The following is a 26,574-nucleotide window of genomic DNA, read 5'->3' as shown; positions in this document are numbered from 1 at the left end:
TTTTCGTTTGTGCGAGGATTTAGAGAAGGAACTGCAGTGCGGTCTTCCTCTGTGAAACAGCTTTGGAAAAAGGTGTTTAGTATTTCAGCTTTACGCTTGTCATCCTCTGTTTCAATGCCATCATCATCCCGGAGTGTCTGGATATGCTGTTTCGAGCCACTTACTGATTTAACGTAAGACCAGAACTTCCTAGGATTTTCTGTCAAGATGGTACATAGAATATTACTTTCGAATTCACTGAACGCTTCACGCATAGCCCTCCTTACGCTAACTTTGACATCGTTTAGCTTCTGTTTGTCTGAGAGGTTCTGGCTGCGTTTAAACTTGGAGTGAAGCTCTCTTTGCTTTCGCAGTAGTTACCTAACTTTGTTGTTGCACCATGGTGGGTTTTCCCGTCCCTCACAGTTTTACTCGGCACATACCTGTCTAAAACGCATTTTACGATTGCCTTGAACTTTTTCCATAAACACTCAACATTGTCAGTGTCGGAACAGAAATTTTCGTTTTGATCTGTTAGGTAGTCTGAAATCTGCCTTCTATTACTCTTGCTAAACAGATAAACCTTCCTTCCTTTTTTTATATTCCTACTAACTTCCATATTCAGGGATGCTGCAACGGCCTTATGATCACTGATTCCCTGTTCTGTACATACAGAGTCGAAAAGTTCGGGTCTGTTTGTTATCAGTAGGTCCAAGATGTTATCTCCTTGAGTCGGTTCTCTGTTTAATTGCTTGAGGTAATTTTCGGATAGTGCACTCAGTATAATGTCACTTGATGCTCTGTCCCTACCACCCGTCCTAAACATCTGAGTGTCCCAGTCTATATCTGGTAAATTGAAATCTCCACTTAAGACTATAACATGCCGAGAAAATGTATGTGAAATGTATTCCAAATTTTCTCTCAGTTGTTCTGCCACTAATGCTGCCGAGTCGGGAGGTCGGTAAAAGGAGCCAATTATAAACCTAGCTCGGTTGTTGAGTGTAACCTCCACCCATAATAATTCACAGGAACTATCCACTTCTATTTCACTACAGGATAAACTACTACCAACAGCGACAAACACTCCACCACCGGTTGTATGCAATCTATCCTTTCTAAACACCGTCTGTACCTTTGTAAAAATTTCGGCAGAATTTATCTCTGGCTTCAACCAGCTTTCTGTACCTATAACGACTTCGGCTTCGGTGCTTTCTATCAGCGCTTGAAGTTCCGGTACTTTACCAACGCAGCTTCGACAGTTTACAATTACAATACCGATTGCTGCTTGGTCCCCACATGTCCTGACTTTGCCCTGCACCCGTTGAGGCTGTTGCCCTTTCTGTACTTGCCCAAGGCCATCTAACCTAAAAAACCACCCAGCCCATGCCACACAACCCCTGCTACCCGTGTAGCCGCTTGTTGCGTGTAGTGGACTCCTGACCTATCCAGCGGAACGCGAAACCCCACCACCCTATGGCGCAAGTCGAGGAATCTGCAGCCCACACGGTAGCAGAACCGTCTCAGCCTCTGATTCAGACCCTCCACTCGGCTCTGTACCAAAGGTCCGCAGTCAGTCCTGTCGACGATGGTGCAGATGGTGAGCTCTGCTTTCATCCCGCTAGCGAGACTGGCAGTCTTCACCAAATCAGATAGCCGCCAGAAGCCAGAGAGGATTTCCTCGGATCCATAGCGACACACATCATTGGTGCCGACATGAGCGACCACCTGCAGATGGGTGCACCCTGTACCCTTCATGGCATCCGGAAGGACCCTTTCCACATCTGGAATGACTCCCCCCGGTATGCACACGGAGTGCACATTGGTTTTCTTCCCCTCTATTGCTGCCATATCCCTAAGGGGCACCCTTACGCGCCTGACGTTGGAGCTCCCAACTACCAGTAAGCCCACCCTCTGCGACCGCCCGGATCTCGCAGACTGAGGGGCACCCTCTGGAACAGGACAAGCAGCCATGTCGGGCCGAAGATCAGTATCAGCCTGAGACAGAGCCTGAAACCGGTTCGTCAGACAAACTGGAGAGGCCTTCCGTTCAGCCCTCCGGAATGTCTTTCTCCCCCTGCCACACCTTGAGACGACCTCCCACTCTACCACACGTGAGGGATCAGCCTCAATGCGGGCAGTATCCCGGGCAACCACAGTCGTAGTCCGATCGGGGGATGCGTGGGACGAGCTGGCCATCCCCGACAAACCCCCATCCGGAACCCCACAGTGATGCCCATTGGCAACAGCCTCAAGCTGTGTGACCGAAGCCAACACTGCCTGAAGCTGGGAGCGAAGGGATGCCAACTCGGCCTGCATCCGAACACAGCAGTTGCAGTCCCTATCCATGCTAAAAACTGTTGTGCAAAGAACGTCTGAACTAATCTACAGAGAGCGCAAACAAATTGACACAAAATTTAAACGGTTATTAAAATACAAGATTGCCTAGTAAATGCAGTAATGCTGCTACTTGCGCACTGCTGATACACTGCTTGGCGGCGGAAGGAGACTACGCGATTTTACACTATTCAGGTACTAAAACGCGATGCTACAACTCTCAAATACTATAATATGCCCGAAATTTTTTAATTAAACAATGCAAGTACCAAAAACACGCAAAGAAATTAAGAATTAAACTATGTAACAAATGAGTGAGCTAGGAGTATATGACTTGCTGCTGCAGCTGCTTATCCAACGACGGCAGGGAGCACACTGACTGTGACCAACCGACACTGGCCGTTCAAAACAAAAACAAAAGACAAACGACTACGCGAATTTACACTATTCAGGTACTAAAACGCGATGCTACAACTCTCAAATACTATAATACGCCAGAAATTTATGAATTAGACAATGCAAGTACCAAAAACACGCAAAGAAATTAAGACTTAAACTATGTAGCAAATGAGTGAGCTAGGAGTATATGACTTGCTGCTGCAGCTGCTTATCCAACGACGGCAGGGAGCACTCGTCTTTGTTAGGTGGGGCTCTTTGGCTTCATCGACTGCACGGGGAATTGGAGGAGCACCCCTTGCCTGCTCTGGTGCAGGGGTCCCATGGTGACCCTTGCTCAGTGGTCTGCCTATCCCCTACCATTCCCACCTTTCCATTCTCCTAGTTCTTTTATGTTTGCTGTTTTTAATGGTTTATCTTTCCTATACTTTTATCATCCTGTTTATGTTTCTCTTTTCATTGGGGTATCGTATGGTAAGGTGGTGCTGGTGGGATGCAGGGGGTGCATCTCCCACAGCATACCATGCTGCATTCTGGGCAAAGTGGCTCACCCACCTTACGCCATCTCACTCCCCTCGTACTTCTCCTTGATTTTATCTCTGTCTTATTGTGTCATGCTGACAATCAGACTACCCAGGATTTGCCTTTTGTATCCTTCTTCTGAGGGTTATTTGTGGTTCGATACATATAGAGGAGGGAGGAACTGATGACCTCACAGTTTGGTCCCTTTAATGTCAACAACCAACCAGCCTTGCAGTATATGGGCTATGGGGAGGGGATCAGCTTTCTGGTCTGCAGACCAGCCGGACCCATATACTTTCTTCTCTCATACAGTTATTTCTCATCTCTGGCATCAATATTCCTTTCAATGCCTCGATTTTACCACTCCTAGATTTTATTACAGTACCTCTGGCTGTTGGACTATCCCATGAATCAGGGACTGATGACCTTACTGTGTTGTCCCTGCCCACCCATGCAGCATATTATTATTATTATTATTATTATTATTATTATTATTATTATTATTATTATTATTAGATGTGATTGGGCCCTATCAGGTCACACAAAGCTATTGTGTTTCAATCCTGTGAGTTTTGAAGCAGCTCATGGTTTTTCTCTGTGGAGTCTTTTTCTTTCTTCAGTCCACTTAATCCCTGGTCTGGTGGTGGCTTCATTCTCTTGCAGTACTTTCCATTTGCTAATTTTTTGTCTTTATAGGTTTCTGGTGGAAATGCCTTTTCTAAATCTTATGTGATGTGGATCTGGGTTTCCATTTGCTAATTTTTTGTCTTTATAGGTTTCTGGTGGAAATGCCTTTTCTAAATCTTATGTGATGTGGATCTGGGTTATGGTTTCGAATTGTTCTATGTATGTCACAGTTCTTTGGGAGAGTCATGTTGGGAGTGTGTGGAGATGCCTATAAAATTTCAGTCTTCTTTTTTCTGATGTCTGCCGTGAGTTTATCAGTTTTATAGTTGGTTTTTTCTGATTGCAGTCTGTACCCATCGTCTGTTCTTATGGGGCCAAGTATCTTTCTTAGAATTATGCATTCTTATTTTGGGATATCTTCCATATAACATTTTCTGAGGAGTGTAAATGTTCCACTAGAATAAGACTTCAGGCTTGACAACTGTTTTATTATAGTGCCTGATTTACAATTTTTGTCATAAATAATATAGATTTTTTGCAGACTCCCCGTTTTTTGTACATGTAATAAAATAATAATAATAATAATAATAATAATAATAATAATAATAATAATACTTTGTGTTAGTCATAGAAAGTGTGTCTTGTGTGCTAACATCTCTGTTTTTATTTGCTTGGACATTAGTGACCAAATTTATTTAGATTTGTACAATGTCTTGATAGTGGTGGACAGTTCCTTCATTTTTGGCCCTTTAGACCAGAAATTGATGCTTGAAATTTGCTTTCTAATAGGGTACTTGATTTCTATTGTACCTCAACTAGTACTGGTAAATTATGAATATTATCAGTTGTCCAGGATTCTCAGCATTCATGAAAGGACACTATTACTATACTCATGGTTACCATTGTCTGTGATATCCCATGCTCACCATGCAACCATCTGTTTGTTTGTACAGAACAGATTGTTTCCTTGTACGTATGTTACTGCTACTTAACCTTTCTCAGGGACAGCTTTTGCACATATTTGACAATGACTGCTAGCTTACAGTTGGTTACATGTCCATTGTGCTGCAGTTTACATGGTGTCGTGTCATACATCACTTGCTATGACTTGTTATACACTGTACTGCAATTTGACGATTTTATGAAGGGAATATCTCATAGTAGTTCTGGCTCTGTGTTATGTTAGATAACTGTTACAGAGGTAATGCCACAAATTGGTGTCTGGAAACTATCCTCTTGATTTCTGTTTTCAGCAAGAACTGATTAAATTTCAGTTGGTACAGTCTGCTGTTCTGGTTCCTGGCTAGCTACATTAAGCCATTCTGTCACAGCATGAGCATTCAACAAAATATGTCTTTTTAGTCAGAAATTGACATTTTTGCCAGGAAACCAAATACTTAGATATTTTATATTAAACACATTGTCAAATGTATGAGAGGTGTGTGTGTGTGTGTGTGTGTGTGTGTGTGTGTGTGTGTGTGTGTGTGTGTGTAGAGGAAGGGGGGGGGGGGGGTCCCATACACAACATTTGTATATTTTATATTTGTGTGTAGTTCAAGACTAAGATTTTTTTAATCGTCCATGACGGAAGCCGTACTTGTGCAGCACTGTAGTTTGAGGCTAATAAACAGGTACTGCCTTTTGCAGGTGATGCTCTCCTAGTTGTCACATGAGCACACCTGGCCATAAAATTTAGGTTGTTCAGTCAAAAGTGAACTTCCCACCAAAGGCCTGTATCTACATTCAAATTCTGTCAGACTTGACTTGTCACAAATCGTCATTGCATAGTATACTTGACCACATGGAAAAAAAACTTTTAATTGCATAATGTATGCCACATATTTATCTTCGGATAATCTTATATACCTATACACATTTTTAGGAAAGTGATAGGTCCTCTGGTGCGTAAGAAAGTATTCTGAAAACCTGTTTGTTGTAGAACTGTTTCAGTGACTACTGAAAGAATTGTGATTATGTTAATATTTACAGTATTTTGCTGTTGTACTGAATCTCATGCTCTCCCTCTTTTCTTTTCTTTTTTTTCTAGTCTCTGTTTGGAAGGGAAGCAGATAAAGTGGAGCGTGCTACCGATGATGATACAGTGTACTTCATAACTGAGAAAGAACCACTTGTAAATAAGTTTATATCCATTCCAAAAGACAAAGGAAGTTTGAATTGTGCAGTTTTTATTGCTGGCATCATTGAAGGTTTTCTTACTGGATGTGGATTTGTAAGTAATTTACCTGCTGTTCTCTCATATGACACATTAATATTACAGACATTTAAAAACTTAACACCTTAACATGGAGAAAGCGCCGGTGGTCAAAATATTAAGGTTCTCTGTTGACATATTTAAAACAATTATTGGATCAGACATAATATCATACATTATGTGAAGGTATCACATTATGTATAACTTGCTACACTATAGTTGCTCTGAAAATCTTGTCTATATGATCTAGGCGCAGTAATTACTCCCTGACACCCAAAGACAAAATAGTTACAGCACTGTAATACAGTGTGTGATTATCACAAATCACCAACTCTGCTTTGCACCATCATGTCACTAACTGTGACATTATTGATGAACTTCTCGGGAACAATTTGCTGCTAGTCGAGAAGAACAGTCTTCAGCTGCTCAGTAGTCCTAGAAGGTGTTGGCCGAACTACAGTGCGTATTGCAAGGAAATACTATACATATTGTTTAAGGTTAAAGGCCTTTGAGCGCATCGGTTATAGTATTAGAGTGAGACCTTTGTTGACAGTTAAGTCTCGTCAGACTAATCCAGATGTAGGTTTTCTACATCACTTAAGGCGAATTCTGGGATTGTTGTTTTGAAAAGGACATGGCTCATTTCCTTCCCTCTTCTCCAATCCTAGCTTGTGCTCTATCTCTAATGAATTCACTGTTGATCAGCTTTTAAACTCTGATCTTCTGTGATACCCTCATCTTGTGACAGTTTGTCCACCTACTGCGATAGAAAGCTATCATCCTAAGAAATAAAAGATTTGGCAGTGGCACCAGCATGACTCAGTAAAGGGTCAGAGGATCTCGTCCATGTGCCCTAGAGCTACATTCTCTTAGGTTTCTGGCAGTTGTTGCATGTGTCACATGTATTGAAAGACTGCGTGAACAGGAAGAAATGACTTTCTCTGACTGTAAATGCATCTGGGATTTTGGACAGAGCTGCACTAACCTCTTGATACCTCTACTATTTGAAAGTGAGTCGAAAGTGGTGATATTACACTTCAGGTCACTCCATTGGCATGAGATGATATATGCTGTGAATGGACAGCTTTTATTCTGCAGATCACTTTACATGTGGTAAATTCCTGGCAACAATGTCCTCGAGATATTACACATCTATTATTACAGAAGTGAACATTGGTGTCACATACATAGTGTACTTGGAACTGCATTAACCCAGCTGCCTCTTATGTTAAATCATTGAGCTAGATGGCACAGTGGTTAGCGCACTGGACTCGCATTCTGGAGGATAATGTTGAAACCTGCATCCAGTCATCCAGATTTAGATTCTCTGCAATTTCCTTAAATCACTCCAGGCAAATGCCGGGATGGTTCCTTTGAAGGGGCACGGCCGATTTCCCTCCCCATCTCTGACACAATCCGAGCTTGTGCTCCATTTTCATTCTCTCTCTCTCTCTCTCTCTCTCTCTCTCTCTCTCTCTCTCTCTCTCTCACACACACACACACACACACACACACTCTTCACAGAATGTATTGATATATCTTGACTAATCCCTATTATGTGTTATTGTTTGTACTTTAGCTGGTAAATCTTCATGTTATGGAGAAGTACTTTTGATTGCATAGTGTTGTAAAAGAGTTTGCTTAGCTGATGTCGTAGTTGTTCACAGCAACAGAACATTTGAACAACCCATGATTCACGGTGAAATGACGGGGGCAGTGTGTAGCAACTCTATCATCAGATAGCTATTTATTGCAGGGCTACCTGATAGTGTTGGGCTCCTGAAATCTCCCATTCTGTGCTGGATGTAACTTCTACCCATCTACAACTGTTATTACTTCCCAAATCATTTGAACTGAAATTGTCTTTTTTATAGTTGCCATGGGGTTCATTTACTTTGATAGTGACAGCCAGAAATTGAAACTGTCCATCTCTGACTCTTTTCACTTACCGATCAGTGTAAGTCAGTCACTTGGTACTCGTGTAGAATGCAGACCATTGTTTTTCACCTTAGTGGTTGTTCAACTCTGTAAGGCATATTCACTGTCTAGTTTTGTCAACTTTCTGTGGTACTATCTGACGACTTGCCTTTGAAGAAAATATATGATCACATAAGAACCCTATTCATGTAAAGTAGTATCCATCTGACACATTCTTAATTCATCAGTAACATTCTCCAGCTTTACCAGTGATAAACATGTAGCTCCTGATAAACATGTAGCTCATTGGTGTCGAGTGAAGTTACTCGTTCTTAAGCAAACGTGCTGTGCTGTGCTATACTATACTACATTACACTGTTGCGAGTGAGGTGGTGTAGTGGTTAGCACACTGGACTTGCATTCGGGAGGATGACAGTTTAAACCAACATCTGGCCATTCTGATTTAGGTTTTCTGTGATTTCCCTGAATAGCTTCAGGCAAATGCTGGAATGATTCCTTTGAAAGGGCACAGCCGACTTCCTTCGCCATCCTTTCCTAATCTGATGGGACTGATGACCTCACTGTTTGATCCCCTTCCCCAAATTAATCAACCATTTAATTACACTGTTGGGGCTACGTCGGATACTTTTGAAAAAACTAAGTTGTTGCCTTGGCGTGTTCACCAGTCATGAGAATGTTATGGCTAGCTGATGATAACCCGTTAGAACCTTGCTTCCTCTTTCTCATTTTTATTTCCTTTATAATCATTTACATCTACATACATACTCCGCAATCCACCATATGGTGCGTGGTGGAGGGTACCTCGTACCACAACTAGCATCTTCTCTCCCTGTTCCACTCCCAAACAGAGCGAGGGAAAAATGATTGCCTATATGCCTCTGTACGATGATGGTTAGTATTTGTTTTGTGTTCTTTATATTAGCCCACATTCTTATCTTTTTCATTTTCATTTCAATAATCTATTCCTCCATTTGTGTGTTATCTTTGTTGTTCTGGGTCTGCTACAACATTTTACGTCACAATAATATCCCTATGTGCCCTACCCAACCTTCTACCTTTAGCCTCATCCAGTGCTACCTTGCCAGTCAACCCGCTATCCTTGCTCTTTCCATTTGCAATAATACACAGTGTTTTAATGTGTGTATCTGCCTCAGGTCATTCAGTTGTGGAAAGAAGTTAGTTTGATTTGTAATTTAGTATCCTAGTATTTTACTGTCCGATTGTTTTGTCTTTTTAAACAGTCGTAACTGTTAATGGTACTATTTGAGTGACCTGAGGCTGAATATGTAATAAAACATTTTCCACGCTGTTGTTGTGTTTCCGCTAGGCAACATGGCTTGTCTGTGTAATACAAAACAGTTCCTTTGCTCTTTGCTAAAACCCAGTCTCACATCATATTCTACTGATCGGGATCATAATTTCCTTCCATTCACAAAGACACTCATCGTTTCATGTCTGATCAAGTCATAACCTTCACCAGTCTAGTCCTATTAAGACTAAACTACCCATGCACAGACATCCATGAATTATTCTTTCTCTATTGTATATAATCTTTCTCTGAACTCTTATTCCTACAACACATATACTAGATAAGAAGTTTTGCCTTCCACCTACTAAACTAACACTTGCAGCACTTATAAAAATTGTCCAAACTAGATTTGCAATATTGCTGACATTGGTATACCATTCACCACCATGATCATAACACAGCCCCATAAGTTTTCAACGTGAACTAAAATAAAAAAAAGTCATCTGCACAGAGTTGTTATCTCCACTTGCCTCATATTTAATGCCATGCCCATATTGTCATGCTATAGTTGTCTTCGCCTGTCCCTATTGTGGAATCTACTTCTTTTTTCACCCATCCAACGGATCAGAATCAGCCCAAAGCTAATACTGAACTATATCTTACTCAATTTGAACATCCTCCGTTTCTCCCCAACAAATTGACTCTCTGTAATGAGAAAACTTTACGATATCAGAAAGAACAATAATTTTCTATGTAAAACCAGAGGTGGATGTTATCATGCTCTGTGCAGTTGGAGGTTCCAACAGTCTTGTTACATGTTGTGGTGATTAACTGAGGGATGTACCCTCTGTGATACAATCTGTGTCCCTGTTTACCAACAACTTTGGTTCATTGCTCGCAGTCTGCCCTCCTATACCAAACAAATGAACTACTTCCCCATTTACTGTTTGCTGTTCTTATACATTGTTACTTAACACCCTGCTTGTCATAGTTAATGCCAGCTCCCTCGACACAATCATCCTTGATTCCCATCACAGAAAACTACGTCTCCCTATGCCCACCTGATTCCTACCACCACATTTCTGATTATCATTGTGGCATCTCCTTCCATCACCTCCACTTGTAGCAGCAGGACAGGGGCTTTGCAGACCGAAAACCAGCGATCAGTGAAGAACATGCCAACCAACATACCACCATATCCCCCACCCCCCACCCCCAACACTGTCACTGATCACTTCCTCAGAGGTAGAGTTTAGACGGTCATGCTTTCCGGATGCCACACATGCTGAACCGTCGCTCGGCCTGTCTCTCCTTCTGCTTCAATGAGGCAACACCTCCCTGCCTTGCTCCTGGCGATTTGTCTGTACAACACCGTGTGGCTCGCATTGTCGTCTACCGCACCGAGGTATGCACGAACAGCAGGGTTCTTACCATGCGTCCGGTGTCAGTGTTTTGTCACGGCTTGTTTAACAAGAGGAGTGCCACTGTGTTTTCCGCACTGCTTTCCTGAGCTGCATTCCCTCCAGGTGCATCTACTGACTGCCGGTGTACAAAGTGTGGTGTAAGTAGTGCAGTGAAGCGTAGTGTGTGACAAGAGTACCAGGCAATTTTACTACCATTCCATCTCTGACTGTTTTGGCACCCCTTGCTACCAAGTGTGCCACTGAAGCAGGTTTTAAGTTTTCCTGCACCGGAAGATGATGCTGAACAAAGGTTGTAAGCCATTCATGGTCCATCCTGTCCAGAGACTCCACTAAGAGTGAGGGCTCCCCCCTTGATTAAGAGGTAGTAACTTGTCATATTTTACTGTAGTTGTTAGCTTGCAGAAATTATTTCTCTGAACCAGCTCACACGGCTCTTCTAGCATGCCTTGTTATTTATTGTTATCTTTCTTAATCAGCAACATTATTGTTATCTTTCTTAATTGCCGCACCACTAAAGGCATGTATGCCCCTTAGGAGCATAGAAGGGAACATGAATTGTTCTTCACTGGTGACTCCCTCTAAACCAAAGCACTGAGTCTCATTACTGAAACACTGGTTTTTCTTTATTATTATTATTATTATTATTATTATTATTATTAAGATTACCACACCCCACATGGTTGCACGAAATCAGTTCCTGGTAGATCGACCGGGCACATCCCGCTCACACCTCAACCTGCCCCTTGCCTTCTCCATCCCTCTTACACCCCACCATGCAGTTAAAAGCTGTTTAAATGCAGTTGAGATCGATACTGGGTCGGACTGTGAAATGTCAGGATAAAGCTGTCAATCAGACAAGGATTGACCACTGTATTAGGATGTTTTTATAGACAACCAGCATCCGCAACAAATGTTGCAGAATGTTTCAGGGAAAGTCTTGGGTACATAGGAAGTAAATATCCAAATTATCCATTAATTATAGGTGGAGACTTTAATCTAGCATCCATTGACTGGGAAAATTACACATTTATCACAGGGGGCAGAAGCAAAGGTTTGTTTGAAGTTATTCTAGGAGCGCTCTCAACATACAACCTTGAGCAATTGGTTAGAAAACCAACTCGAGATGGGAACATATTAGATATCTTGGCAACAAACAGACCTGATCTTTTTGAGGAAGTTAATGTAGGAGAAGGTATTAGCGACCATAATGTCGTTGTGGCTTCTGTGTCAGTGTAAGTTGTAAAAAAACAAAAGAAACAGCGTAGAATTTTCTTGTTTGGGAAAGCAAATAAAAGTGTCATTAACGAATATCTTCATAGTCAGCTTCAAGCATACACTGTGGGACACAAAGATAATGAGCATCTTTTATCGGAATTTAAAGGTATTGTCCACCATGTGCTAGAGAAGTATGTGCCTGGAAAAAGTATAGGGGACCTTGGTACAACAAACATATTAGGAAGTTTAAACTTCCTGGCAGATTAAATCTGCCCAGATGGTATCCCCGTAAGATTTTATGTTGACTATGCTACAAATATAGCACAATTCTTATCCATCATCTATCGGAGATCATTGGAACAGCAGAAAATCGGATGCACATAATTACTGGCGGAGACATGGCTTAGCCACAGCATGGGGAATGTTTCCAGAATGAGAATTTCACTCCGCTGTAGGAGTGCTAGTTCTGCAAGGGTCGCAGGAGAGCTTCTGTAAAGTTTGGAAAGTAGGAGACGAGGTACTGGCAGAAGTAAAGCTGTGAGGGCGGGGCGTGAGTCGTGCTTGGGTAGCTCAGTTGGTAGAGCACTTGCCTGCGAAAGGCAAAGGTCCCAAGTTCGAGTCTCGGTCCGGCACACAGTTTTAATCTGCCAGGAAGTTTCATATCAGTGCACACTCTGCCGTAGAGTGAAAATCTCATTCTGGAGTCATATTAGGAAGTTGCTGAGAAGGCAGAGAATTTTGCACAGTCGTTTTAAACGTAGTCACTGCCCCGCTGACAAACAGAAATTATGCGAAATGAAAGCAGCCGTCAGAAGGACAGTGAGATATTCTTTTAACGAATTTGAAAGCAATATTTTTTCTGCAGAGTCTAAAAATAACCCCAAAAAATTTTGGTCGTACGTAAAATCTATGAACGCTACAAATTATTCAATACCTTCTCTTGCTGACGGTACGGGTAATGTAACTGATGATGATAAACAGAAGGCCGAAATTCTAAACCTAGCCTTCAAAAACTTGTTTACAGTAGAGGACTGCAGCACTATTCCCTCTTTCAATTATCGAACAAATGAAAGGATGGCTGACATAGTGTTGAGTGTATCTGGGATTGTAAAACAGTTAAGATCCTTAGGCGCCAGGAAGGTATCAGGCCCAGATGGTATCCCCGTAAGATTTTATGTTGACTATGCTACAAATATAGCACAATTCTTATCCATCATCTATTGGAGATCATTGGAACAGCGGAAAATCGGATGCACATAATTACTGGCCAATTTCACTGACATCGATTTGTTGTAGAATCATGGAACATATTTTGTGTTCAGACATAATGACATTTCTAGACTCTGAGAAGCTCATCTGTGGAAACCAGGATGGTTTTAGGAAACAGCTGTCATGAGAGACACAGCTGGCCCTCTTTGTGCATGATATACAACAGGCTCTAGATACCGGCCCCCAGGTTGATGCCATATTTCTCGACTTTCAAAAGGCATTTAACTCAGTTCTGCACTGTCACTTGCTGCAAAAAGTGTGCACTTATGGTCTATCCGATGACATATGCGGTTGGATAGAAAGTTTTCTAACAGACAGGAAGCAGTATGTCGTCCTGAATGGGGTGACTTCAGCAGAAACAAGCGTAACTTCAGGTGTGCCCCAGGGCGGCATAATAGGTCCTCTGCTTTTTACAATTTACATAAACGATCTGGTTGATTGTATTAACACACAAAAGTTGTGAACAAATCAATGAGGATTTGCAGAAAATAAATGCATGGTGTAATGACTGGCAGTTATCTCTCAATATTAGTAAGTGTAACCTACTGCGTATAACAAGGTGAAAATCCCCATTAATGTAAGAGTACAAAATAAATGTCCAGTCTTTGGAAGCGGTAACGTCCATCAAGTATCTGGGTGTGACTATTCGAAATGATCTCAAATGGAATGATCAGATTACACAAGTAACTGGTAATGCGAACTCTAGATTGCAGTTCATTGGTAGAATCCTGAAGCGATGTAGTCCTTCAACAAAGGAAATAGCTTACAATATGTTAGTTTGTCCAGTCTTGAAGTATTGTTCGTCTGTATTTGACCTTATCAGTTGGGTCTGATTCAAGAGATTGAGAAGGTCCAAAGAAGAGCGGCAAGATTCGTGACGGGTACATTTAGCCATTGCGAGAGCGTTTCAAATCTCATAGAAAGTTTGAAGTGGGACACTCTTGCAGATAGACGGCACACTGAACAGAAGGGGCTGCTCACTAAATTCTGAAATCCGATCTTCACCGAGGATGTAGAGCATATATTATTACCACCAACTTTCAAATCACGCAATGATCACCATTTGAAGATAAGGGAAATAAGAGCTCATACTGAGGCATTCAGAGAGTCGTTTTTCCCTCACGTGATCTGCGAGTGGAACAGAGGGGTGAAATATGACATTGGCATGAATTGTGCCCTCCGCCACATACCGCTTGGTGGCTAGCCGAGTATATATGTAGATGCACGCCATCCTTCCGCACGCATCATCACTCCTTTCCTGCACCCCTCTACACATACCCTCCCTCTACACACCACCACTCCCCTCCCTGTGCTCAGTCATGTACACCATCCCCCTGCGTGCACAACCACACCTCTCCGTGCACCATTCACAGCTGACAGCTATGTGCCCAGACAAGCCTCAGTTTAACTGTGTGGTGTACTGAACACTTCTTTCTGCAACAACACATGGTGGGGACTGTATTGCTTGGAACACACCGTACGTGTCTTGCCTACCTTCTTCTCAGCAATATTTCTTGCCAGCACCACCCTGCATACCGCAACATGCTTCCGACACTGTTAAGTCATAATATCACTGCCACACATTCCCACTTGTATGGTGGTCACAACTGATCGGCTCTCTAGCGAGCAGTCCCCCCATTACCCCTCCTGCCCCAGCCCCAACGAGCACTTCGGAGGTGTTGGAACTTCACACGCAGCTGTCAGCACTACAGAACTGCCTGACTCAGCTGACCAGTGGGGCAGTGCGCCCAGCGCAGGGCAACTCTGCAGACCCTATCCTCAGTCGTGTGGCTGCTCACTTGCCTCCCTTCAATCTGCAAGACCCACGCCTGTGGTTTTCTTCCATTGATGCAGTTTTCGTAGATTTCATAGATTTCCTGTCCCACTCCTCCTCACCTACGACAATGTCATCTCGGGAGTTACTGGCTTCAGTAAGATAGATTGCGCCAAAGTCTACACACAGATCCCAGATGCCCCGGAGGACTTTGAGAAAACAGCCATTATCACAACTTTTGGCCTGTTCAAGAGTGCATTCATGACATTCAGCCTCTGCAGTGCCACACAAATCTGGCAGTGATTTTTGGAGAACGTCCTCGAGGATGCACTTGGCTGTTTTGCGTACCTAGATGATATACTCATTTACTCCAGGGACCCTACTGAACACCACCAACACCTGCATGAAATGTTTTTTCTTCCTACAGAAAGCTAGAGTGATCCTCAACATGACAAAATGCGTTTTTGGAGCAAGTGAGATAGAATTCCTCAGACACTTACTCTCTACCACCGGCTCCCACCCCCTCCTCCCCAAGACAGTACATGTGATAGCAGACATTTCACGCCCTACCACCTTCAAAGGCCTGTGGCATTTCATCAACATGGTCAACTTTCTCCATCAGCATCTTAAGGACGCTGCTGCCACCCAAGACCCATTACTACTGCACTCTGTGGTGATAAAAAAGGTAACAAACTGGTCCTTTGTTATCAGGTCATGATTGAGAGCTTCGGGGGGGGACGGGGGGGACCTTGCCAGTCCGGCCCTTTTGGCCCACCCCCACCCTAGTGCACCCCTTGCAATAGTGGTGGACACAAGCGAGACAGCTGTCAGGCTTTTCCTACAACAATACGCAGACATTGTCCGACAACTGCTTGTCTTCTTTTCATCCAAGCTCTCTGATGCATGCTGCTGCTGGTGCACATTCGACTGCAAGCTGCTGCCGGCCGGTGTGGCCGTGCGGTTAAAGGCGCTTCAGTCTGGAACCGCGTGACCGCTACGGTCGCAGGTTCGAATCCTGCCTCGGGCATGGATGTGTGTGATGTCCTTAGGTTAGTTAGGTTTAAGTAGTTCTAAGTTCTAGGGGACTTATGACCACAGATGTTGAGTCCCATAGTGCTCAGAACCATTTGAACCATTTTTTGCAAGCTGCTAGCAGTCTAGGAAGCTGTTCGCTATTTTCAATTTTCATTCGAGGGGTGCATCCTACAATCTTCACAGACCACTGCCTCTTCACCTCTGGTTTTTGCAGGAAGGACACATACTAGATCTCACCTGGACAGTTTAGGCTACAGGAGTATATCGCACAGTTCACTACCGATGTCTGGCATGTTGTCAGCATCGATAACATTGTAGCAGATTGCCTTAGCCGCTCTTGCACCACCACTCAACCCTCAGACTACAATGCCCTGACAGCTGCTCAAGAGGGGTACCCAGATCTAGCCAACGCCCTTCAGAATGCTGACTCTGCCCTCAGCCTCTAGCTAAAATCTCTAACCAGCTTTGACCGTAAGATCAGGTGTGATGTCCGTGTGGATCCTTCACAACCTGACAATTCAGATGATCATCCCCACCTCCCAAAAACTGACATTTGACCGCATCCACAACCTCACACATCAAGGCATCCGCACTTCTGCCGCCCTCATGAAAAAAAAGCTTCATCTGGTCAGGCATCCAATGCGACTGTGGCTACTGGACCTGGTCGAGTGTTCTGTTCCAGTGTGCCAAGGTCGGATGACACGCTCCAGGCAAATGCCGAGATGGTTCCTTTGAAAGGGCACGGCCGACTTCCTTCCCCATCCTTCCCTAAACCGATGAGACCGATGACCTCGCAGTTTGGTCTCTTCCCTCAAAACAGCCCAGCCCAGTCGGATGACACGTTCATTCCCCTGTGGCCAAGTTTCTCCCCACACAACACCGGTTCACTTATGTTCACCTCAACATTGTCGACCTTCTACCCTCCTCCAGTGGGTATCAATATTTGCTGACAATTATTGACAGATTCACTCACTGGCCAGATGCTACCCCTGCCCCCACATTCCAGCATGGCTGATACAACCCCAAGTGCCTGGGACCCTGGTGCCGCCATCGCAGTACAGTTTACGGTGCCTCCAGATGGCCGTGCCCAAAAACCTCAGCATAAGCATGAACACAGCAGCGACAACCCATACATGCAGGCATCCAGTCAGCCCCCCCCCACCCCCCCCACCCTCTCCCAGAGGGCTTGCCACTCTTTGGCAGGTTCGTGCTTGGCTACCAAGGACCCCCAGCCTTTGCAGCATCTTTTTCTTTCCATGATGCATGCCTATTCTCTTGTTATTCTTTCTCCCCTCCTTTTGGGAACATGTCTGGGATGTTTTTGAGAATGTGTTCTGCATTTTCAGTAGACGATATCAGAACAGTCTGTCCACTGTTTTTTGTTTCTTTTTTCTTTCTTCTTTCGCCTTCTCCTCTCCTTCCTCTGCTTCTGCTTCTGCGTTTGAGGTTCCTCTTTTTCTCCTTCCTCCCTGGTCACTCCTGAAGGCCAGCCCATGCGCCTGACACCTAACAGGTGCTTGGGTAACATGTAATTCCCAGCCTCGGGTCAATAGGTAGAATTCACACATAATGTCTGGTACAGGCCAGGCCCAAGTAGGGCTGATTGCCTGAGCTACTACCTTCCTAAATTGCTGATAGGTCCCTCTGTCAGGTGTTTGGGAGGTGTGACCTGAGGTGTGGACAATCACTTAAGGTTGGTGCGCCCCCTTCTGGGGGGGGGGGGGGGTGTCACCAGTTGGAAGAAGCATGCCAACAGAAACACTGGCAATCATGGGGGATTTTCTCGCAATAAGCCGATCATCTATCTTCTTCACTGCAACATCCACTAATGTAAATGGAATGAGGCACAATTCAGATCCTTGCAACTGCACCATTGTTCCTAGTGGTTTCATGTACTGAAGATGCTCAGTCCTTTGCTAGGGTAAATCCATGCACTATTCAGAGAGGTGTTGATGCAATTACTGGCCTTGTTAAATCCTGCTCTCGTTCACGCAACAGCACTTTGCTTTTGGAGACTACTACTGATCCTCAAGCACAACAACTGCTTGCAGATTTGCTGTGCTGCAGGTGTCCTGTTCCTGTTGAGGCCCATTGAATGCTGATTCTTTCCATGGTGCTATTTACATGAGGCTGCTCGATGGTCTGCCCAGGGCAGAAATTCATATGTACCTCTCTGATCAGGATGTCTTTGCTGTCCATCGGGTGATGAAAACGATAGAATCATCCTTAGTACCCACATACACTCTTTTTCTCACTTTTGATAGAGTGGTGCTTCCATCCAAGTTGAAAGCAGGCTATGAAGTTATCACAGGCCAACTGTACATTCCAAGTCTGATGAGCTGCTACCAGTATCATCATTGCAACTACACTAGAATGTCCTGTCGACACCTGCCCAAACTTGTAACCTGTGGTAGGGTGATTGCCTCCTCCTCCCCACTGTATCGATTGCAATGGTGACCATGCCACCTCCTACCGAGATTGTTCTGTGTATCTTGCTGAGTGGACGGTTCAGGAGATCCAGGTGAAGGAAAAAGTGCCTCACCCGCTCGTTTGCAAGTTGCTGACTAGTTGGAAACCATCTGTTCTACCATCTGGCACTTACAGCGCTGTTCTTGATACATCTCACTCCACGCAGTACATGGCCACGCAGACATGCAACCTCAGATTCAGCACTGTGGTTGTAAAATCACCCACTGTCATGGTAGCATCCCTATCTTCTCCTCCGTTGTGCAACAAGCCACCAAACTTTTGCTTCACGGGACGAAGTCACCTGCTACACAACAAGCAGGCTGGAAAGGACTGTAGGAATACCCTCGCAAAGACTTCTTACGTCCCTCCGGCCACCAAACATCTGAGTCTTCCTCTGCCAACCAGGAAGGCTCCCAGAAATGAAACACAGGTAAACAGTTGGACATCCTCTTTGACTCCTCTCGTCTGGCTGACCTCTGTGTCATCAGTGCACACTGCCAACTGGCGTCAGTGCACACTGCTAACCAGTTTTCTATCCTGGACTCCCTAGACTGACAGAAGGAGAATACCAGTGCCTCTGTAGGTCTCATGGAGCAGGATCCTCCAGCCTCTGTGCTCTGTAGCAGTGAGTCATCGAAGGCTGGCACTCGGCAGCCGCCATGGTGACACTCCTTCATTTTTCCCCTCCTCCTCTTTCCTTGCCATGACTCTCCTCCGATGGAATGTTCACGGCCTTCGATCCAACAAATAGGACTTAACGGCTGCTCTTGGTATTTCAGCGTCTGCTTGTTCTCTGCCTCCAGGAAACAAAATTGACGGCTGCTCTTGGTATTGCAGCGTCGGCTTGTTCTCTGCCTCCAGGAAACAAAATTGCATCCTCACAGCTGCTTTGAGATCTCAGTGTCACCGGGGCAGACTTCTTTCAGCTTATTGGGCAACTCCCTCAGTCCATTCTGCTGCTTGGTTACATTAATGTGCATCTTTTGCAGCTACACTGCAGAAATCCACACTGTGCAGTGGTTAGTAAATTGCAAGACTCGAGTCACCATACCAGTTGTGCATGAATCATATGTTCCATCACCTTGCAAACACAGCTGGTGAAAGAAATGGGGCAATAATTAGAACAAAAGTGTTTGTCCTTATCGGGCTTACGTATGGGTATGACAGTGACTTCACACCAGCATCTGGGAAATGTGCCCTCTGCCAGATGCGATTGTACGTACGAAGGAGAAAGTGCTTGCCTGCAAGAGAAAGGTTCTGCAACCTCTGAATGTTGACACTGTCCGGTACTGGGGTGGAGGATTGGGCTGAAGTGAGAGCATGATCTAGCTCCCTCATATTAAAGGCGGCATTGTAGCACTCATTATTCTGAGAAAAGGATGCTATTGCCCGAACCTCCTCCATTCGTTTCCAATAGAGGAAGACAGGGTGGTAGTGGAGTTCAAAATATCTACAAAATAGTGGCCCAAGGTGTTTGAGATGGCAATAGGGTCCACTATAACATTGTCTGCTACTGAACACAGGTTGTAAGCCTTTCGTGATCCGCCCTGTCCAGAGACTCCATCACGAGCAGAGTCCCCCAGGATTAAGAGATAGTAACTCTTAAAATTTTACTGTGGTTGTTAGCTTTTAGGAATTATACCTCTGAACCAGATCGCGTGGCTCTTCTAGCACACCCCATTATTGATTGTTATGTTCCTTAATAACCGGATCGCTGTAGGCATGTATGCACCTTAGGAGAATGGAAGGGAACTAAAATTGTTCCTTTATCATGCTTAAGTACTTCCTCTTTGAATGTAGTACCTAAATATATATGGCACTGCTGTAGACACTACCACGGCAATGTGTTACTCAAACTTGTTCGTAAGCTATCCGGAGGGATGCGTACTAGCCATTCAGAATTTTAACTTTCCACATTGCCTAAGTTCCTTGATAACAAGTTCATAATCTGAGCGCAGGGCAGGGAAATCTGCTTTATTTTCACCAGACTCCAGATTCCTCTGCTGCCAATTGTCTCTCATTTGGCCCTCCCTGGGTCGTAGTAGTCTGTGTGAAAATTGATCTCTCTTTCACTGATCGTGTCAAAATAGCTTCTGTGCACATTAAATTCACCAATCACCAACAATATCTCCTCTATGATCAATACCAAACATTCCAAACCAAAAGGTTTGGTAGCCAGGGCACCAGTTTATGCCACACATGCAGTGAGGTTAAATCTCCCCGTATGCTGAATGTTTTGTGAGACCTTCGTAGATAAACTATCCTCCACATCTTTTCCAGAAATATATCTACATGTACATTCATACTCCACAAACCACCATGTAGTACATAGCAGGGGTTACCCTGTACCACTATTAGTCATTTCCTTTTCTGTTCCACTTGCAAATAGAGGGAGTAAAAATTACTGTCTATATGCCTCCATACAAGCCCTAATCTCTGTAATCCTATCTTCTTGTTCCTTCCACTAGATGTACATTGGTGGCAGTAGAATCATTGTGCAGGCACCTGTAATGTTGGTTCTCTAAATTTTCTCCAAGATACTTCTTGAAAAGAATGTTGCCCTTCTTCCAGTGATATCCCTTTGAGTTCCCGAAACATCTCTTAGTACTTATCTCAATTTGAACATACTGGTAAGAAGTCTAGCAGCTCGCCTCTGAATTGCTTCTCTTGCTTTAATTCAACCTGGTGCGGATCACAGACAATCAAACAGCACTCAACAGTGAATAGCACTAATGTCCTGTATGCGGTCTCCTTTACAGATGAACCACTGTTTCTAAAATACTCCCAATAAACTGACATCGACCATTTGCTTTTCCTAGTGTAGTCTTTATGTGCTCATTCAATTTCATATTGCGTTGCAATGTTAAGTGTAGATATTTATTGAAACATCACTGTGTCAAGAAGCACACTTCTAATAATGTGTTCGAAATTTATGTGTTTGTTTTTCTTACCAATCTTCAGTAACTTAAATTTTTCTACATTTAGAGATAGCTGCTATTTGTCACACCAACTAGAAATTTTGTCCAAGTCATTTTGTCTCATCCTACAGTGATTCAGTAATGACAACTTCTCATATGCCACAGCATCATCAGCAAACAGTTGCAGATTGCTGCTTACCCTGTCCACCAGATCATTTATATATAGAAAATAACAGCAGTCCTATCACACTTCCCTGGGTGTCTCCTGTACCTTTTCCCTGGATTCATTGCAGCAAGGCTATTCAGAGCACAGATGTTAGGAGCAAAGAGGATTGGTGGGAAAGATTGAAACTACAGGCTATGAGTGAAAGTGAAATTTATGCAGTTCTATAAACCACTCAGAAATGTGGGTATTTTTATAGGAACATTTTTATTTAAATTGAGCATTTCTGTTGTCTTCGAATATAACAGGAGATAACTGAAAACATTTGTACTGGAGTATAAAAAAAAAATTCCTTTGCAGCCAGCAAAGGTGACTACGCACTGGCACAATGGCACAACGTACATGATTCAGTTTGAAGAGTCTGTCATTGCCAGGGACAAGCAGCTAGAAGAGAATTAATTTTCGGTGGGTAAGTAATTTTCCTTTTAATTATTCAGTTGTGTTCATACTTTTTCATTAACAGTTAGTTTCTTCCTTTCACTTGCCTCCAATTTATGTCAAGTAATTTACAAAACAATTTATAGCTATCAGTTGTGATAGTCTTTTATGTTGTTGTCCACAGTCCATAGTGGAGTGTACATTCCTGTATATGGATTTCCTGTTATGTCTTTTATATTACTGGCTGCTATATTCCAGTGCTATCAAGGGAAAGCATGTTACTGTCTTCAAATTTCATTCCATAGTGTTAGTGCTCAGTTCAGAAAAAGAGTAATCGTTGATACAAATTTCATTTGAAAAAGAATTCAGTTTTAGTGTCTTCCTCAGCTATGTGTACAAATGTGTCAAATACGTAATATCTGATGGAACGTGTGCTGGTCTCACAAGTAAATCCTCTCTCCTTTGATAACAGTTTGCCGGAAACCCATATATTTTCAGAAGGCTTATGTCACAAGTAGAACAATTGTGAAATCTTACTGGCAGAGGAGCAAACATTTAGGAGTTATAGGACCCACGAAGTCTCAATAAAGTGTTGGAAACATGACACAAAAAGTCGTTAAAATGCTCGTTACACATATTTATGTGAACTAATAATAGGGTAAGAAGTTGGAGATCTCAACATAAAGGACGAAACAACTCTTTGGTATTTTGAAAATGTGACTTGTTATTGACTTCATACAAAATCTATTAAAAGAGACTATCAATGTGCAATTCTTAAAGTAAACAGTGAGACGAGCAGAAAGACAGTTCACAATACACATTTTACAAAAGTGGTAGCCTCACAGTTTGCACATGCATCTTTTGTCAATGAATTGAAGCAGAAATCCATTGACGCAATCCACATTCCAGGTTCGTCAAAGTATCTGCCCTTCTGGAAAGCATACTTAATAAAGTTCTTGAAATGAGGAGCGCTGAATTGATTAGGGAAAAGGACTGCAGGGCTAGAAAACTATAATAATGCCAAGTATGGCCCTGTTTCTGGATGATTGTGTCAATATTATGAAAAGGATAGTTGCTACTCAAAATGTAGCAAAGATGCTGAGTCGCAGAAAGGCACAACAAAAATACTGTTGGAATGTTAGCTTTCGGCCAACAACCCTCTAGTCTATTTCTCTCCTCACCCCTACCACTCCCTGCACTCCTACCTTCTACATCCTTTGTGAAGCCCATAAATCCAACCACCCAGGATGCTCCATTGTGGCTGGTTAGTGTGCCCCCCTGACAGAATCTTTACTGTCATAGACCAACACCTTCAACATATTACCCACAACCTACCCTACTATATAAAAGATACCAACAATTTCCTCCACCAGCCCTCCACTGTTCCTGTTTGTGTACCACATGATGCGTTGCTGATCACTATTCTACATCTACATCTACGTTCATACTCCGCAAGCCACCTGACGGTGTTTGGCGGAGGGTACCCTGAGTACCTCTATCGGTTCTCCCTTCTATTCCAGTCTCGTATTATTCATGGAAAGAAGGATTGTCGGTATGCTTCTGTGTGGGCTCTAATCTCTGATTTTATCCTCATGGTCTCTTCGCGAGATATACGTAGGAGGGAGCAATATACTGCTTGACTCTTCGGTGAAGGTATGTTCTCAAAACTTTAACAAAAGCCCGTACCGAGCTACTGAGCGTCTCTCCTGCAGAATCATCCACTGGAGTTTATCTATCATCTCGATAACGTTTTCGCGATTACTAAATGATCCTGTAACGAAGCGCGCTGCTCTCCGTTGGATCTTCTCTATCTCTTCTATCAACCCTATCTGGTACGGATCTCACACTGCTGAGCAGTATTCAAGCAGTGGGCGAACAAGCGTACTGTAACCTACTTCCTTTGTTTTCGGATTGCATTTCCTTAGGATTCTTCCAATGAATCTCAGTCTGGCATCTGCTTTACCAACGATCAACTTTATATGATCATTCCATTTTAAATCACTCCTAATGCGTACTCCCAGATAATTTATGGAATTAACTGGTTCCAGTTGCTGACCTGCTATTTTGTAGCTAAATGATAAGGGATCTATCTTTCTATGTATTCGCAGCGCATTACACTTGTCTACATTGAGATTCAATTGCCATTCCCTGCACTATGTGTCAATTCGCTGCAGATCCTCCTGCATTTCAGTACAATTTTCCATTGTTACAACCTCTCAATACACCACAGCATCATCTGCAAAAAGCCTCAGTGAACTTCCGATGTCATCCACAAGGTCATTTATGTATATTGTGAATAGCAACGGTCCTATGACACTCCCCTGCGGCACACCTGAAATCACTCTTACTTCGGAAGACTTCTCTCCATTGAGAATGACATGCTGCGTTCTGTTATCTAGGAACTCTTCAATCCAGTCACGCAATTGGTCTGATAGTCCATATGCTCTTACTTTGTTCATTAAACGACTGTGGGGAACTGTATCGAACGCCTTGCGGAAGTCAAGAAACACGGCATCCACCTGTGAACCCGTGTGTATGGCCCTCTGAGTCTCGTGGACGAATAGTGCGAGCTGGGTTTCACACGACCGTCTTTTTGAAACCCAATAAAATGTGGAACACTTCACGATTTTGCGTGCCATCCTTAGGCAGGGGCCATGCTAATCTTCTCTGTATCGTTCCAATTTTAGTATATGTACCGCCGAAGCGAGTACATGCCACCTTCCTTCACACTAACACCCCTAATGCCCACAGCCATACCACTATTGAACACTACCTTTCCCAGTGCCTTACAGATTCCAAACCAACCACCCCCTTGCTAGTCACCATCACCAACTACATCCTCACCCACAAATACTTCTCCTTTGAAGGCATTACCTACGAACAAATCTGTGGTATGGCTATGGGCACCCTCTTGCTACCATCCTATGCCAACTTCTTCATGGGCCATCTAGAGGAACCCTTCCTAAACACATAGAATCCCAAACCCCTCACCTGGTTCAGATTCATTGACATCTTCGTGATCTGGATTGAGGGTGAGGACAGCCTATCCACATTCTTCCAGAACCTTAACACCTTCTCCCCATTTGCTTTGCCTGGTCCTACTCAACAAATCAAGCCACCTTCCGCGATGTTGACCTCCACCTCAAATATGGTTATATCAGTACCTCTGTCCACATCAAACATACCAACCACTGGCAATACCTCCACTTCGACAACTGCCACTTATTCCATACCAAGAAGTCCCTTACATACAGCCTAGCCATCCGTGGCAGTCATATCTGTATTGACTAGCGGTCCCTCTCAAAATATACCAAGGGTCTCACTGAGGCCTTTACAGATCGTAATTACCCTCCCAACCTTGTACAAAAACATATCTCTGGTGCCTTATCTTTCCAGTCTCCCAACACCCCACCGTCTGGCTGCAGAGGAGCATTCCCCTCATGACTCAGTACCACCCAGGACTGGAGCAATTGAATTACATTCTCTGCCAGGGTTTTGACTACCTTTCATTGTGCCCTGAAATGAGAAATTTCCTACCCACTATCCTCCCCACCCCTTCCACAGTGGTATTTTGCCGCCCACTGAATCTATGCAATATCCCTTGTCCATCACCACACAACCACTGCTCCCATCCCCTTGCCTCATGTCTCATATCCCTGTAATAGACCTAGAGGCAAGATCTATCCCATACATCATCCCACCACCACCACCACCACCACCACCTACTCCAGTCTGGTCACAAACATCACCTATCCCAGCACAGGCAGGGCTACCTGTGAAACCAGTCATGTGATCTAGAAATTGAACTGCAACCACTGTGCCACATTCTATGTGGGCAGGACAACCACAGGCTGTCTACCCATATGAATGGTTACCGATAGACTGTGGCCAAGAAACAACTGGACCACCCTCTTGCTGAGCACACCACCTAACACAGTGTTCTTCATTTCAGTAACTGCTTCACAGACTGTGCCATGTGGACCCTTCCCACCAACTCTCCCTTCTATATATCCTGTGTTCCCATAATCCTCCTGGCCACAACTTTCGTCAATCATTGTCCTTACCCATCTAACCCCTTCCCTGTTACCATTACAGCACTGCACATCCCTCTATTCCACCAGTGTACTCAAATCTTTATACTTCTCTCCTTTTCTGCCAGTCCCCGTCTCTCCCATGCTCTCTGACTAACCTTCGACTGCACCTAGCTGCCCTGCTCTGCACCTCATCCGTGTATGCTCCCAGCAGCACGTTACCATTCCCCACCCCTACCCTGCTATCCCTCGCACAACATGCCCAACCTCCTCCTCACCTGCACTCGGTTGCCTCTCTCATAATGTGCTGCTAGTCTCTGTGTGGCTCCATCTGCTGGAGACTGTGTGTGTGTGTGTGTGTGTGTGTGTGTGTGTGTGTGTGTGGGAGGGAGGGAGAGAGAGAGAAAGGCCGTGTTGGCTGAAAGCTAACATTCCGGCAGTATTTTCGTTGTATCTTTCTGCGACTCAGAATCTCTGCTGTAAGATTAGTAGCAACTATCCTTTCCATTATATTGTTACATTACATCCTGGATTTTCCAGTGTTTGATAATAATTGTGTCCATTATGTAACGAACAAAATA

General features: G+C 43.8%; 1 protein-coding gene and 1 non-coding gene across 4 annotated transcripts in view; one reads left to right on the top strand and one right to left on the bottom strand.

Annotated features, from left to right (window-relative positions):
* The window catches only part of LOC126470404 (trafficking protein particle complex subunit 5-like), a 54,246-nt gene that overhangs the window by 25,146 nt on the left and 2,526 nt on the right, over window positions 1-26,574 (top strand). For 2 of the 3 annotated variants that reach the window (XM_050098251.1, XM_050098253.1), the window contains exons 4-5: window positions 5,906-6,088; window positions 21,885-21,993. In XM_050098251.1, the coding sequence (XP_049954208.1) occupies window positions 5,906-6,088; window positions 21,885-21,983 (282 nt within the window). In that variant the 3' untranslated portion in view covers window positions 21,984-21,993. The remainder of the gene's footprint in view (window positions 1-5,905; window positions 6,089-21,884; window positions 21,994-26,574) is intronic. The other variant, XM_050098252.1, reaches the window with a different exon arrangement.
* On the bottom strand, window positions 24,567-24,673 carry LOC126472252 (U6 spliceosomal RNA). The gene has a single exon (XR_007586380.1). It is a non-coding gene; the product is annotated as a U6 spliceosomal RNA (small nuclear RNA).

Source organism: Schistocerca serialis, chromosome 3, assembly GCF_023864345.2.
Source record: "Schistocerca serialis cubense isolate TAMUIC-IGC-003099 chromosome 3, iqSchSeri2.2, whole genome shotgun sequence".
In the NCBI taxonomy this organism is placed as follows: domain Eukaryota; kingdom Metazoa; phylum Arthropoda; class Insecta; order Orthoptera; family Acrididae; genus Schistocerca; species Schistocerca serialis.
Note: the sequence above shows the minus strand (reverse complement) of the source record. Positions and strands in the feature narration are given on the sequence as shown.